General features: G+C 51.4%; 1 protein-coding gene across 1 annotated transcript; it reads left to right on the plus strand.

The window, feature by feature from the left end:
* The first annotated feature begins 4,413 nt into the window (after positions 1–4,413).
* On the plus strand, positions 4,414–15,549 carry LOC140191321 (keratin, type I cytoskeletal 19-like). Its single transcript, XM_072248618.1, has 8 exons — positions 4,414–5,164; positions 6,620–6,702; positions 8,415–8,571; positions 8,675–8,836; positions 11,423–11,548; positions 12,901–13,115; positions 14,207–14,274; positions 15,337–15,549. The coding sequence occupies exons 1-8, from the start codon at positions 4,739–4,741 to the stop codon at positions 15,429–15,431; spliced, it is 1,332 nt and encodes a 443-aa protein (XP_072104719.1). The 5' UTR covers positions 4,414–4,738; the 3' UTR covers positions 15,432–15,549.
* The last annotated feature ends 837 nt before the right edge of the window (positions 15,550–16,386 follow it).

Raw genomic sequence — 16,386 nt, forward strand, 5'->3', positions numbered from 1 at the left:
TTTTGACGTCATCCGGTATGGGGGCGGGGCGGGCAGGGTGCGGTGTTCTACTGCAAAGGACCTGAAGAAGATACAGAAAGTTGTAAAATTAGACAGCTCCTGCACGGGAACTCGTCTCAGTGATACGCAAGACATCTTCAAGGAGCAAAGCCTCAGAAAGGCAGCGTTCATCATTAAGGACACCACACACACGCACACACATATCTCCAGGACTTGCCCTCCTCATTGTTACCATCGGGGAGGAGGTACAGGAGCCTGAAGACACACACTCAGCGATTCAGGAACGGCTTCTTCCCCTCTGCCATCAGGGAGGATGTACAGGAGCCTGAAGACACACACTCAACGATTCAGGAACAGCTTCTTCCCCTCTGCCATCAGGGAGGAGGTACAGGAGCCTGAAGACACACACTCGACAATTCAGGATCAGCTTCTTCCCCTCTGCCATCAGGGAGGAGGTACAGGAGCCTGAAGACACACACTCAACGATTCAGGAACGGCTTCTTCCCCTCTGCCATCCGATTTCTGAATAGGCAATGAACCCATGAATACTACCCCACTATTTTTATTAGTTCGGTTTTTACGCTATTTTAAATTTAACTACTTAATATATATATATATGTATGTATGTATATATATACATACATATATGTGTGTGCGCATATATATATGTATATGTATGTATGTATGAAAGAATGTGTGTGAGTATATATAAATATATATATACTCACTGCAATTCAGTTATTTATTTTTTTCTATATTATCATGTATTGCATTGTACTGCTGCCACTAAGTTAATTTCACAACATATGCTGGTAATATTAGACCTGATTCTGATTTATTTAACCTTGCCTTTAGATAACATTTTTTTCTCTTTTATTTCAATGTTTGTATCTTATCCCATTGTGAAACACGGTGAACTACATCATCTGTAGGGAACGTGCTCCATAACAAGGTTGTTGTTTGTTTTCTTTCTCAGCTCAGGTTGGTAAAAGCTGAGTTAAGGGCACAGCCAAGTACACTCATTTGTGAATTGCGAGGAACTTTCAGACTATTCTATTGGTGTTTAGTATTGCGGCTTTCTGAAGATTTTATAGATAATACTGTGTGGCCATAACTGTTTAATGCTATTGTGTAGTGACTTTGGTGTGTATGGGGTGTCAGGGACGGGTAGCACCTCTGGTGGGGTAACATGTCGCGTCCTTTTCAAGGCGGTTAGTCCACCTTTGGTCCCCAACTGGTGCTCAGCTCTCACCTGTGGCTCCCTGTAGCTGTTTGCATGCGACAGCGGCCACACCCCGGGCAACGGCTTCGACAAGCCGGCTAAACCAGGTGAGGGTAGCCGACGGGTCTCAAACCCTTGGTGAGGTAGGGAGTTGTCTATCCCAGCATGTGAAGACAGACTCCGGCGGATTGAGCGGACGAGACCAATGGAAGGTCCAACGGTCAAGAAGGCGGTCTCTGCAAGCGTCGTGGAACGTGTAGAGCAGGACAAGACACAGGAGACGTCCTGGTCATCCACTGCGCCTAGTCCCATCTCCAGCCGTCTCGACTCTGTCTTGCCACTGGATCCAGATGGGAATTGGGAAGAGAGAGTGAGGCTGACGCTGCGGAACTCTCCCTCACTTAAATCCAAATCACGCGCTAGTCTCGACACCATCAATAATGGTGTCGAGGTCCCCATCGAGGTACAATGTACGAACAACAACGACAGTGACTTTGGGATGATATCAGTTGTAGATATTACTACTGGGACAATGTATATCCTGTTCATATTCCATAGTCTTTCAATTTCCTCTTTTAATTCACTATATTTCTGGTGTTTTTCACTGATTGATTTCTGTATGTTATGTGTGCTTGGAATGGCTATATCTATTAAACAAGTTCTTCTTGCTAGTTTATCCTGTAATATCATATACAGACAGTTACTATGGATTGTCCTATCTGTAATAATTGATTGGTCACAATATAATTTGCCAGATTCTGACTCTAAATCTGGATCAGGCTTGTAATTATAGCAAGGTGTGGTGTCTTTTGTGAGTTTGTATTTTAAAACAAGATTTTGGTGAGTGACGCTTTGCCACTTAACTGTGCCTGTGCCCGTCCCAGGAAGTGTTAATCTGAGGGCATTCGTGGTTACATAATGATTGTTTTTTTTGGTAATTTGTCAGTTCAGTTCTTATTTTACTTTGTCAAAAGCAGTATCATTATCGCTGTAGGCTTTGGGACTTGTAGTTCAGCAGATCGGGACGCTGTGGCAGCGGCGGGGGGCGGGAGGGGAGCATTATGTGTGCGACTGCATCCTCCCAGAGTGTGTGGTGGGGGGTGGGTTACTACCATTAGCCGTAGTCCCGGTTGACGGAGCACCCACACTCTGAAGAACTGTCGCTCGGGGTCGCCCATGAATGTTGCGTCCCCCGGTTGTCTACGTGACACGCCAGTACGCGAGCCAGGGCTGATCTGCTGTCGATGCGCCAGGCTCCCCGTCTCTCCACGCAGGAGCGGCAGAGACCGATACACCCTGGCCCCCGCGGCGCCGCAGGGATCGCCAGTCAGCGTAGGTCTCCAGCTCCGGATTTTTCCCCTCGGGGTTTACTCCCGAAGCCGTCCCCATCATTGGGTACAGCCGCAAGACAGCGGGAGCTTTGAGACCAGAGTTTTCTTTCTCCCAGATGATCTGCCAACCGCGGCTGACGAGCCCCGTCTGCCCGGAGCGACTTGTTTTAACGCGCCAGTAACCCATCTTTGCCCCTTTTCCTGTCGGTAGACACGGTTCCGCCGGGCTTAGTAGCTAAACCACACGTGAAGGCGGGAGATGACTTGGTTTTCAGAGGCTGTTTGAGAGGAAAGCCATTGGGAGCATTTAATCCATAAAGGGGGCTTGTCACCACTCCCACCCCCGGCTCTGACAACCTGAAGGAACCGAACTGGCCGACAGATCTCCTCCCGCCTCCTCTCAACAAAATGTGCCGGTGACCCGTTTTAAAATTAACAACTGACGGTACATCCACTATCAACGGGACGGGAGCTGCGTCTCCCCACACCCTCTCCCTCCCCCACACCCACACTGGGTCTCTGCCGGGAAAAGTCTTTCGCCCTTTAAACGCTGGTTCCTTGTCCGTTCCTCTCCCTGACCTCCCGTCGTTGTTACATCCCCAAACTATTTTTAATTAAAGTACACTTCATACATCATTTGAAACTTTACAAGAATAACACACACAAAATGCTGGAGTAACTCAGCAAGTCAGGCAGAATCTATGAAGAGGAATGCACAGTCGACGTTTCGGGCCGAGACCCCTCACCAGGACAAGAATAGACCCTGAAAAGCCTTCTCCGTCTCACATTCATACTGAACGCGTTAAGTGTTGTTCTGTTGGCTTTCTGAAGAATCCAATGACAGAGTGGAACCTGTGCGGGGTAGTTTTTAAAAGTGAGGGGGGGAGCCGTTGAGCCAGGACAATTCCCCACTCCCGACCTCGGTAGTCCGGGTCCAGCGGTCCGAGTCGCCGTCACCAACTGGAGTCTGCGCTGCGTGACCGCGACACCTTCAGTGTATCGCCAGGTCCTTCCTCCTTCGTTCCCCCACCCCAACCCGCTCTCCAAAGCACGCTGCAGAACCAGCACCCTCACCGCTGGGAACTCACTGTTGAAAGTGGTGTTGAATGACTGGGATGATTGAAAACCAAGAGCCCCTTTGCCATTCAGAATCAGCTTTATTATCGCCGGCATGTGTCGTGAAATTTATTAACTTAGCAGCAAAGCAATGCATAATATAGAAGAATAAAATAATAATAATGAATAAATAATTAAACATATATTGAATAAATGAAAATCAGAAATAGTATATATTTAAAAAGTGAGGTTGTGTCCAAAGTTCAATGTCCATTTAGGAAACGGACGGCAGAGGGGAAGAGGCTGTTTCTGAATCGCTGAGTGTGTGTCTTCAGGCTTCTGTACCTCCTCCCTGACGGTAACAGTGAGAAAAGGGCTACGGCAATACTTGGGAGGTGGTCTTCCTTACTCAACTCGGCCCCTCCCACTACAGAACCGGAAGACATCAACACAGTTGTCTCCCTCCCTCCTCGCTCCCCCGACACTCCCACCGTTGTAAATCCGCTGAGCTCAGCTCGCTGTCTGAAATTTCTCTCTGAAATCCAACACACCCGACTGACTCGCAGGGACTGAGAACGAGGGCGGGTCCCGCTGTTACTGGCACCTTCACCGGAACTGCTACAGGGATCGATTAATGTTGAACCAAACCCCACACCAGTCATTATTTTTAAATATATCATTGTATGTTAAAACCGTGTGCTTTCCCGCCGTCGTTAACTTTATGCTGTGTACGGGTCGGTAACGTGTTTTGCGCCCCCCCCACCCCCGGGTCCCGGAGGAACGCTGTGGGCTTGGCTGATTTCGGAAGAGTGGTTGAACGACAATTACACACTTGCACTTGAACAGTTAAACTTGGAGAAACTTTCTGTCTCTCTCTCCTCCAGAATGGATCAGATCTGCTCCGCGGCCGTGGGAGGCGGCGGGATCGTGGGTTCCGGACTCTGGGTGTGTCCCCCGTAACTCGAGACCCTCCAAGGAGCCCCAGGCGGCGGACCCGCGCCACGCCCAGCGCTTTTTTTTTAACTCTCTCTCTCTCTCTGGGCGGTGGCCAGGCTCGGGATGAGGATATAAAGAGGCGAGAAGGAGGTGGCCGCACACCAGTGGCTCGGTGTAAGGCCTGAGGAACAAGATGCAGACCAGCTTCAGAAGCAGCAGCAGCGGCGGTCAGAGCTGGGGGTCCCGCAGCATGTCCGGGGTCTCCTCAAGCATGCGGGGAGGCAGTATGTACGGCTTCGGCCAGAGCCGAGCCTCCAGCTACGGCCTGGGCTCAGCCCTGGGCGCCGGCATGGTGTACGGATCCGGCGGCGGGTTCGGCAGCAGGTTCAGCAGCGCGTCCGGCGGCGGGTACAGCATCTCCTCCGCCGCCTTGCTGAACGAGAAGCAGACCATGCAGGGCCTGAACGACCGGCTGGCGACGTACCTGGACCAGGTGCGCTCCCTGGAGAAGTCCAACGCCGAACTGGAGCTTCAGATCCGGGAGTACTACCAACAGGCGGGTCCCACCACCCGCGACTACAGCGAGTGCTGGGCCACCATCAAGGGCCTTCGCGACCAGGTAAGAGCCCGGAAAAAGCAACTCCCATTCCCCCCAGTGATTGTCAGTGTGTGTGTTTGTGTGTGTGTGTGTGTGTGGTGTGTGGGTGTGTGTGTGGTGTGTGTGTGTTGTGTGTGTGTGTGTGTATGTGTATGTGTGAGTGTGTGTGTGTGGTGTGTGAGTGTGTGTGTGGTGTGTATGTGTGTGTGTGTGTGTCTGTGTGAGTGTGTGTGTGTGGTGTGTGAGTGTGTGTGTGTGTGTGTGTGTGTGTGTGTGTGGTGTGTGAGTGTGTGTATGTGTGTGTGTGTGTGTGCCTGTGTGTGTGTGTGTGTGTGTGTGTGTGTGTGTGGTGTGTGAGTGTGTGTATGTGTGTGTGTGTGTGTGTGTATGTGTGAGTGTGTGTGTGTGGTGTGTGAGTGTGTGTGTGTGTGTGTGTATGTGTGAGTGTGTGTGTGTGGTGTGTGAGTGTGTGTGTGTGTGTCGGGGGAGGCGGGGAGATGTCAGGGTGCGAGGAGGTTGGCCATTAGACACCCGACCAGAACGGGGCCATTCAGCCCATCGAGTGTGGGCCGCCATTCCAGTCTGGCTAATCTTCTGTCCCTCTCAAATGCATCTTGGCGAAGTTACAGAGGTGGTTGGCCATTGCCTTTACGAGATGGGCGCCCCTAACTCCACCCCCGGCCATTACCAATACGCTTCAGAGATTGTCTGCCTGGCGTCAGTGGTCACATCACCAGGACTTGTGACCGGCATCGACTGCTCATACGACCGTCCACCACTTGATCTCACGGTTTCATGTGGACACGGTGGATGTGGGGAGGGGGCAAGGTGGGCTAACCACCTTGCCCAAGGGTGACCTCGCGGGCTGGCGGAGGGAAAGGGGCGCCTCGCCGCCCCTGGGGACCACCCGCTTGAAGACTACCCAACCTGTCTGCGGCCGCCCGTAGTAAACGAGTTCTACACATTCGCCACCAACCCCGGCCAAAGAAATTCCTCCTCGCCTCTATCCTCTGGTCTGAGGCCGTGCCCTCCGCAGACAGGAGAACGTTAGGTGCGAGGGAAGGAATGGGGAAGGGCCGGGGCAGCGGGGTGAAGGATTGACTTTACTTCTCGCACGGCCATCGAAACGGGTCAACGTAGCGGGCCCTCGATTCACGTCTGTGCGATGCGGGAAGAAACCGGGAAAATCCACGTGGAAAAGGGGATCGAAGGCGAAAGGGGGACGGGCGGGGTGGAGGAGACAGAAAGAGAGTGGGAGGGGCTGGTGGAGAGGGCGGAGGGGAGGGCAGGGTGGAGGAGGGAGGGGCTGGTGGAGGAAGAGGTAGCCCTGAGATAGACGGGGGCTGGGAGGAGAAGAGGTAGGGGTTGAGGGTTTAAGTTAACCTTGCAAACCAGAAGCGGGCGGGACGGTGTGCCTGTGGTTCCCCACGTCCCCCTTGCTCCACCCGGTACACTTCCACCTCCTGTCTCCCACAGATCAACGACTTGATCCTGGCCAACTCCGGAATCATGCTCCAGGTGGACAACTCCAAACTGGCGGCGGAAGACTTCAAAGCCAAGTTAGTACCGAGCCTGCCGATGCGAGTATAGGGGTCCAACTGACCGCGTCTCCCTCCTCCGGCCCCTCTCCCTTCCGCTGAAGGGCGGACAATGGACCAACTGAGTCCTCCAGGTCGTCGTCTTCTTCTCCGGAAGTTTAATGGCGACTGGCGGACCAGAATAAGGTCCATTACCGCCAGCTACTGGACTGGAGTATGGGGCAAAGAAACGGGAAGTAGACCCGCCGTATTCTCCCCCTCCCTCCCCCCCGCAAAAAAAAACTGGAATAATATTATAAAAGGCTCATGCTTTCCAGAAAGTCAAATACAATACAGTGACACTGGTATCCGAACAAACTTGGCATGTGAAACACTGACAGAGATCTCAATCTAACAATTGGAAGTTTCCTTTTCCCCCTCTTGGGAACAGAGAAGAGCAGACACAGGCGCTCAGACATGCATAGGCTCACAGACAGACAGACACATACTGCACTGTCTCTCCTGGAGGAACTCAACAAGTCAATCAGCATCTATGGAGAGAAATCAAAACTCTTTATTCCTCTCCACAGATGCCTCCCAACTTGTTGAGTTTGTCCAGCATTCTGTGTGTGTGGTTTGCTCTGCATTTACAACATCTGCAGAGTGTCTTGTGTGGTTGAAAATGACATAGACTATCGTTAACATAAAACTTCCTCCACAGATGCTGCTTGACCAGCACCTTGTGTTTCTTTTTGCTCCAGATTCTAACAGCTTTCCTGCCTCTCTGTTATAGTATGTAGCGAATTCAGAGGTTTGGCATGTAATGAGTTAACAAAGGGGTTGTCGACCAATCTGCGCTCAAACCTCCGACTTCATTTCCAGTGCTGTCCCCCTCTGGATCCCATATTTTTTAATGCTTCACCGTGAGCCCCTCTGGGGCAAATGGTTTTGTTCTTAGTCCAAGCATAGGGGTGGAAAACAGGATAGAAATGGGGGGCTCATCTCCCATCCAAAAGGATGCTCCTGTATTCTGAGCCCATGCCCTCTGCTTCTATACTCCCCACCTATAGGAAACATCCTCTCCACATCCACTCTATCTGTGTCTTCTAGTCCTAGACTCCCCCACTATAGGAAACATCCTCTCCACATCCACTCTATCTGTGTCCTCTGATCCTAGACTCCCCCAATATAGGAAACATCCTCTCCACATCCACTCTATCTGTGTCTTCTAGTCCTAGACTCCCCCACTATAGGAAACATCCTCTCCACATCCACTCTATCTGTGCCCTCTGGTCTTAGACTCCCCCACTATAGGAAACATCCTCTCCACATCCACTCTATCTGTGTCCTCTGGTCTTAGACTCCCCCACTATAGGAAACATCCTCTCCATATCCACTCTATCTGTGTCCTCTGGTCCTAGACTCACCCCACTATAGGAAACATCCTCTCCACATCCACTCTATCTGTGTCATCTAGTCCTAGACTCCACCACTATAGGAAACATCCTCTCCACATCCACTCTATCTGTGTCCTCTGATCCTAGACTCCTCCTCAATAAGAAACATCCTCTCCTCATCCACTCTATCTTGGCCTTTCACCATTCGATGCGTTTAAATGAAGTCACCCCTCATTCTTCTGAATTCCTGTGAGTACAGGCCCAGATATCTTGTATAGTTTGGTGCAGGAAAAGCTTAACGACTTCAGCCCTGGCCACCGATGACCAAAATGTCCTGCTCTTTTCCCATCTCGATAGGTTTGAAACTGAGTTGTCCATCAGGATGTCCGTTGAGAATGATATCAATGGTCTGCGCACGATGTTGGATAACCTCACCCTCGTGAAGAGCCAGCTGGAGACCGAGATTGAGAACCTGAAGGAGGAGCTCATTTACATCAGGAAAAACCACGAAGATGTAAGCAATGGGCATATTTGCCCAAACATTGTGAGTCGTTTCTGTTCCGTGTCACTGCCGAGAATCAGAGGGTGAAATCGCTGCGTATTCTTCCTTCCTGCAGGAGCTCAGGAGCCTGAAGTCCCAGATGTCTGGTAATGTTTCTGTCGATGTCACAGCTGAAGACTCCGTGGACTTGCTCAAGGTTCTGGGAGAAATTCGGGCGAAGTATGAAGCCATGGTCAACCAGAACAAGGCAGAGGCCGACGATTGGTACAAGCAGCAGGTAACGGGGATCGTATTCCCAGAATCCGCGCAGAACAGGCCCTCCCGGTCCCTTCGAGCCCTGCGGCCCATCCACCCACCTGTTCACACGTCCAGGTGACCGCAGGGTATAGGGGCATATTCAGGCCATTCGGCCCGTGGCATCTTCTCTCCCAATTCATAATGGCCCATCCAATTTTCCTCTCAACCCGAATCTAGACAGAGGGCAATTTACCCTGAGCCCTTGCGTACTGCCCTGTCTTTGGAATACTGGAGCAAACTGGTGAAGTCAGAGATCTTGGGCAGAATGAGCAGCTGCCTCAGAGACACCGTTGGAATTCAACTACCCCGGCTGAAGCTCCCCCCACCCCACCCCACAAGATGTATTAGAACCTTGTCAGCCGTTACGGTGTCATCCCACCCCGATCTCTGCACCATCACACGATGACTCAACACCTAGCCCTCGCACCTGTCACCCTCAGAATTCCAGGTTTAAGCCCCACACAGAAAGGAGGAGGACATTCAGACCATCATGCTGGTTCTATCCCTTCACAGCTGATCCTCACTCAATCCTGCAGTGTCATCTTCGGTAGATTTAAAATTAACATTTGACACACGATCAGTTGTCAAGGCATAAGAGAAATCAGATTCCTACACATCCATGTTTCCTGGTTTACTTTCCCCCTCTGGAGCCACTGAGCTGATCAGCTTCTTTCTGCGCTGTTTGAGTGGAAGACACGGTGACGATTCTCTGGAACGTCCTGTCTCCAAACTTTCGACTCTGTCCCACCACCCCAATTCAAGAAACATTTCCTCCCTAACCATCCCACTGGTTCCCAAATGATCAAATTATCCATTACCTTCCCCACCAGCGAGCAGGCAACTATAGCTTTTCCAACAGAACATCGAACATTACAGCAGAATACAGGGCACTCAGCCCATGAAGTTGTGCCAACCTTTTCACCTACACCAATATCAAACTAACTCATCCCTCCTCCATTTTTTCTTCCATCCATGTATCAATCTATAAATTTCTTCCATGTCCCTACTAAATCTGCCTCTACCACCACCCTTGGTAACACATTCCTTGCACCCACCAATCCCGACGGATAGAAGTTGCCTCTGACATCCCGTCCTACACTCTCCGCCAGTCACCTTAAAATTATGCCCCCTTGTATTAGCCATTTCCACCCGGGCAGAAAAATTCTCTGGCTGTCCACTCGATCTGTGCCACTTACCATTGTGCACAATTCTGTCAAGCCTACTCTCATCGTCCTTCACTCCGAAGAGAAACATCCCAGCTCACTATCATCATAAGACATGCTCTCTAATCCAGGAAGCATCCTGGCAAATCTCCTCTGCACCCCCTCAAATCCAGGCAGCATCCTCGCAAATCTCCTCTGCACCCTCTCTAATCCAGGCAATATCCTGGTAAATCTCCTCTGCACCCTCTCTAATCCAGGCAGCGTCCTGCTGAATCTCCTCTGCACCCTCTCTAATCTAGGCAGCATCCTGGTGAATCTACTCTGCACACTTTCTAATCCAGGCAGCATCCTGGTGAATCGCGTCTGCACCGTCTCTAATCCAGGCAACATACTCGTGAATCTCCTTTGCACCCTGTCTAATACAGGCAGCTTCCTGCTGAATCTCCTCTGCACCCTCTCTAATCCAGGCAGCATCCTGGTAAATCTGCTCTGTTCCCTCTCTAATCCAAACAGCATCCTGGTGAATCTCATCTGCATCCTTCCCGCAATGAGGTGAACAGAAAGAAACACAATTCTCCAAGAGTGGTCTAACCAGGGATTTACGCTGTTGCAAGTCTATTCACTCTGCCAGGTTTCATTGAGGGTCTCCATACCTCAAACTCCCCCTCCCCCATTCTCCCCAATTTCCTTCCTTGGGAAGCTTTATCACTATTCTTCATAACAAGATCATGCTCTCGTCTCACTGCTGCCATCAGGGAAAAGGTACGAGAGCCCCAGGACCCACACCACCAGTTTCAGGAACAGTTTTTACCCCTCAACCATCAGGAAGAAGCTACAGGAGCCCCAGGACCCACACCACCAGGTTCAGGGACAGTTATTACCCCTCATCCATCAGGAAGGAAGTACAGGAGCCCCAGGACCCACATCACCAGGTTCAGGAACAGTTATTGCCCCTCAGCCATCAGGAAGCAGGTACAGGAGTCTCAGGATCCTCACCACCAGGTTCAGGAACAGTTATCACCCCTCAACCATCAACCATGAATCAGAGGGGATGACTTCACTTACCCCATCATTCAAATGCTCCCACAACCCTTCGGCTCGCAGAGGGCCCATCACCCCTACTGCAGAATCGGCAGCTGACAGCCGCTCACCAGAGTCCGATGTTGTGACCCAGTCTTTCAAGTTGTCCCCAGATGTATATCCCATTTTTTCCTTCCTCTCCCCGGGGTGAGGTCTTTGGAGCTACTGTAGGTCCCGGGATGGGGGAATGTAGGGGTTTTAGACACGTGCCCGACGATAGCACCACCCCCAACAGACCTTTCACAGACGAGTTTTGGACATCAACAGTGTAGTTGTGTGGTACGTCTGGTTTGACAATAAAAATTTACTTTCAACTGTTTCAGTTTGCGGCTGTGCAACAGGAGATCAGCATCAAATCGGGTGCCATCGATGGGGAGAAATCCAGACTAACTGAACTGAGGCACAGCTGTCAGGGGCTGGAGACCGAGCTGAGCACGATGCAAAGCATTGTGAGTAACCCGCCGGGCTGGGCTGGTGGTGGGGGAGGCCAGGCAGCCACCCAGCTATTGATTGATTGATTGATTGATTATTCGCAAAGGTTGTATGTCCGCAAAGTGACGCAGGGTACAGGAGTGTCTGTACATGAGGTGACTCTGACAGGAATTAATAAAGTAGTGGTGACTGGGGGTGTGGAGGGGTGGGTCAGTGGGTGATTGGGGGTGTGGAGGGGTGGGTCAGTGGGTGATTGGGGGTGTGGAGGGGTGGGTCAGTGGGTGATTGGGGGTGTGGAGGGGTTTGTTAGTGGGTGATTGGGGGTGTGGATGGGTGGGTCAGTGGGTGATTGGGGGTATGGAGGGGTGACTCAGTGGGTGATTGGGGGTGTGGCGGGGTGGGTCAGTGGATGATTGGGGGTGTGGAGGGGTGGGTCAGTGGGTGATTGGGGGTGTGGAGGGGTGGGTCAGTGGGTGATTGGGGGTGTGGAGGGGTGGGTCAGTGGGTGATTGGAGGGGTGGGTCAGTGGGTGATTGGGGGTGTGGAGGGGTTTGTTAGTGGGTGATTGAGGGTGTGGATGGGTGGGTCAGTGGGTGATTGGGGGTATGGAGGGGTGACTCAGTGGGTGATTGGGGGTGTGGCGGGGTGGGTCAGTGGATGATTGGGGGTGTGGAGGGGTGGGTCAGTGGGTGATTGGGGGTGTGGAGGGGTGGGTCAGTGGGTGATTGGGGGTGTGGAGGGGTGGGACAGTGGGTGATTGGGGGTGTGGAGGGATGGGTCAGTGGGAGAATGGAGTGTGGAGGGGTGGGTCTGTGGGTGATTGGGGGTGTGGAGGGTTGGGTCAGTGGGTGAATGCGGTGTGGAGGGGTGGGTCTGTGGGTGATTGGAGGTGTGGAGGGGTGGGTCAGTGTGTGATTGGGGGTGTGGAAGGGTTGGTCAGTGGGTGATTGGGGTGTGTGAAGGTGTGGGTTATTGGGTGGAGGTGTTGATCAGCCTCACTACTTGTTGGAAAGTCACTGTTTTTTGTGTCTGGAGGTCCTGGCGTGGATGCTACACATCTTCCACCGTGACAGGAGTGGGACACACAGTCCGGGAGCAGGGTGGGTGTGATCCTTAATGATGTTCCCGGCCCTGTTTCCGGCACCTTTCTGTATACGGATGGTGGGTAGGCTGGTGCCGGTGTAGAGTTGGGTAATTTTGACTACCCATTGTCGAGTCTTCCTGTGTGCTGCCAGGCAGTTCCCGTGCCCAGCGGTGATGCAGTTTGTTCAGATGCTCTCTACCGCGCGGCTGTAGAAGGACGGGAGTTCGGGTGGGTGCAGCCCGGTCACCGGAAATCCCCCTCTCACCGTCCACCTCTTGCCCTCAGATCGCCTCGCTGGAGGGTAACCTGAACGAGGTTGACATGCGCTTCTCCGGCGAGAGGGCCAATCTGCAGATGACCATCAACGGTCTGGAAGGGGACTTGGGCGATCTCCGCGCCAAGATCCTGTCCATGAGCCAGGAGTACCAGCGGCTCCTGAACATAAAGAGCAGACTGGAGGCGGAAATTGAGACCTATCGCAGGCTGCTGGGCGGCTACGGGTAAGCAACTCGCCAGGCCAGACTCGAACCTGAATACAATCCAGTCCTAGAACATAGAACAGGACAGGCCCTTCGGCCCACAAAGTTGTGCCAAGCTTCTAACCTTCTGTAAGATCAATCCAACCCTTCCCTCCTGCATTTTCCCATTATCCCTGTCCCTATCTTAGAGATTCCTCAGTTCCCTAAATGCTTATGCCTCTCCCACTGCCCCTGTAGGGCATTCCAAATGCCTACCACTCTCTGTCAAAAAGAAACGCAACCTTTTACAACGCTCCCATACTTTCCTCCCCTAAAAGGTGTGGCCCCTTATGTTACCATTTCTGCCCTGGGAAGAGACTCAGCTGTTGACAAGGAAGTAAAATAATACAATCGAGTAGATAAAAAACTCTACATAACAAAGTCTGATTAAAAAATGTACAATATACAAAAGAGGGCAAGTCGTGCAAATGTTGAGTAAAAGTAAATTAATACCGAGAACATGAGTTGTTGAGACCTTGAAAGTGAGTCCTGTAGGTTGTGGAAGAGTTGTAGTTCAGAGTTGGGCTGAGTGAAGTTCTTCAACCTGCTTCAGTAGCCTGTTGGTTGAGAGGGTTATTAACTGTTCCTCAACCTGGTGGTGTGGGACCTGAGGCTGCTGTACGTCCTTCCTGATGGTTATGGTTTCTATAACTGTTCCTGAACCTGGTGGTGTGGGTCCTGAGGCATCTGTACCTCCTTCCTGATGGTTGAGGGGTAATAACTGTTCCTGAAGCTGGTGGTGTGGGTCTTGAGGCTCCTGTGCCTCCTTCCTGATGGTTGAGGGGTAATAACTGTTCCTGAACCTGGTGGTGTGGGTCTTGGGGCTCCTGTACCTCCTTCCTGATGGTATCAATGGCAAGAGAGCCTGGTCTGGGTGGTGGGGGTCACTGATGACAGATGCTATTTTCTTCCTTGTAGATCTGCTCGATGGTGGGGTGGGCTTTGCCTGTGATATGATGTGAGATGTGTGCTAAGGTTCTGTGGCAGGCAATAATTAATTGGAAGTCTTGACCTCCTCCCACTCCCAGCCCTTCCCGTAGTGTAAGGTCACACTCTGTCCTTTTGATTTTCAGGGGTCAGTCTTCTGGCCAAGTGTCAAGCAAGTCAACGATACTGAAGACGATGGTCAACGAGGAAAGAAGTGAGTAGGCTATCTTACCGTGTCTGCACGGCGCAGTTGGGCTGAGAAAGTTTGGTCATGCGCTCAAAATCCTGGAGGAAATCAGCAGGTCGGGCGGCAACCAAAGGATGTTTCCTATAGTGGGGGAGTCTAGGACCAGAGGACACAGATAGCGTAGATGTGGAGAGGATGTTTCCTATAGTGGGGGAGTCTAGGACCAGAGGACACAGATAGAGTGGATGTGGAGAGGATGTTTCCTATAGTCGGTGAGTCTAGGACTAGAGGGCATAGATAGGGTGGATGTGGAGAGGATGTTTCCTATAGTGGGGGAGTTTAGGACCAGAGGACACAGATAGAATGGATGTAGAGAGTATTTTTCCTATAGTCGGGGAGTCTAGGACTGGAGGGCATAGTTAGGGTGGATGTGGAGGGGATGTTTCCTGTAGTGTGGGAGCTTAGGACCAGCGGACACAGATAGAGTGGATGTGGAGAGGATGTTTCCTATAATGCGCAGCGTCTAGGACCAGATCACAAATAGAGTGGATGTGGAGAGGATTTTTCCTACAGTGGAGGAATCTAGGACCAGTGGACACAGCCTCAGAATACAAGTATGTATCTTCAGAACAGGGAAGAGGAGGAATTTGTTCAGCCTGGGGGCAGTGAGTCTGTGAAATTCATTCCCACAGACAACTGCAGTGGCTAAGTCATTTGGTACATTTAAGATCATTTGGTACATCAAGCAGAATTAGGCGCATTATTTCTGCTTTCAGTCTACCCCAATAACTTGACGTCCACAGCCATCTGTGGCCACGGATCCCACAGGTTCACCGTGCAATATTTCAGGAAACTGGAGGCTGATAGATCCTTCATTAGTCAGGGCGTCAAAGGTTACGGGGAGAAGGGAGAAGGCAGGAGAACGGGGTTGGGAGGGATTGTAAATCAGCATGATGGGATGGCTGTGCAGGCTCGATGGGCTGAATGGCCCAAATCTGCTCCTATGTCTGATGGTCTTGTGAACGCTGATTGGTGACTGTATCAGGTGACCGTCCCGTGAGATCGCTGACTGACTGTTTTTCATTTCAGAGCCCATTGTTTCAACCCAGACCAAGACATTCACCGTGGTGGAGGAGGTTGTGAATGGGAAAGTGGTGTCTTCTCGTAGGGAGGTGATAAATTGATCAAGATGGTGGGGGAGCCTTGGAAAACAGCAAGGGGGAGACTTCCATGCATGGCTTAACACAGATATCAAGTGATTTTTCTGCTTTCTGCATCTCTGAGACATGAATAAAGGCTTTGAAAACCAGCCATATTGAGGAGTCTGTTCTGTACAACACTTTCCAAACGGCCACTGACCCCATCTCTCGGTTGAACTCTTGTGAGGTTACAGAGTCATTGAGCACAGTAACAGGCCCTTCAGCCCATCTAGTCCCTGCTGGACTATTAATCCCATAGACCTGCTCCAGGACCACAAACTTCTGTACACCTCCCATCCACGTACCCATTCAAACCTCTCTTAAGTGTCACAATCGAACATGCATCCAGCACTTGCACCTTCCACACTCTCACCACCCTCTGGAGTGAAGAAGATTTTCCCACCCCACCCCATGTTCCCCTTAGAAAACCACATTTCAACCCACACACAAAGCACTGGAGCAACTCGTCAGGGCCGGGCAGCGTTTCGGCCAATGAACAAGCAGCTGACGCGCCGGGCTGGGATCCTTCTTCGGGACTGGAAGTGAAGGGGCAAGGAGGACGGCTGGAAGGTGATAAGCTGGTCAGGTGGGAAAGGTGAAGGGCTGGAGAGAAATGGATCCGATAGGTGTGAGCCTCGGGCTCGGCCAGCACGTGTTCGTGTGGGGGAAAACAACTCCTGGTTCCGCGAAAACTGAGAAATCTCGTTTCTGTGGATGCTGCGTGATATGTTGCCTGGTTACAAATCCGCACCGCAAAATATCCGACAGTACACCGTATGCAATTAAGTGGCTGAACTTTATAAATCTTAATCTGGATCGTCATCCTCATCAGGTGGCGTGCCCAGTTTGAGCTTTGACTGCCATGTTCCACACCTCCTGTTTCGAGTCAAGTGGATCAATTCACTGGTATTCATTTCCAGTTCTCTGGCTGCTGTCTCCA

Source organism: Mobula birostris, chromosome X, assembly GCF_030028105.1.
Source record: "Mobula birostris isolate sMobBir1 chromosome X, sMobBir1.hap1, whole genome shotgun sequence".
Lineage (NCBI taxonomy): Eukaryota > Metazoa > Chordata > Chondrichthyes > Myliobatiformes > Myliobatidae > Mobula > Mobula birostris.

What these genes read in the sequence shown, in the direction of transcription:
- LOC140191321 (XM_072248618.1), top strand. Translation starts at nt 4,739, where the DNA reads ATGCAGACCAGCTTCAGAAGCAGCAGCAGCGGCGGTCAGAGCTGGGGG. An exon ending in TCAAGGGCCTTCGCGACCAG is followed by an intron (nt 5,165 to 6,619) that starts GTAAGAGCCCGG and finishes TGTCTCCCACAG; the next exon opens with ATCAACGACTTGATCCTGGC. An exon ending in TCAGGAAAAACCACGAAGAT is followed by an intron (nt 8,572 to 8,674) that starts GTAAGCAATGGG and finishes TCCTTCCTGCAG; the next exon opens with GAGCTCAGGAGCCTGAAGTC.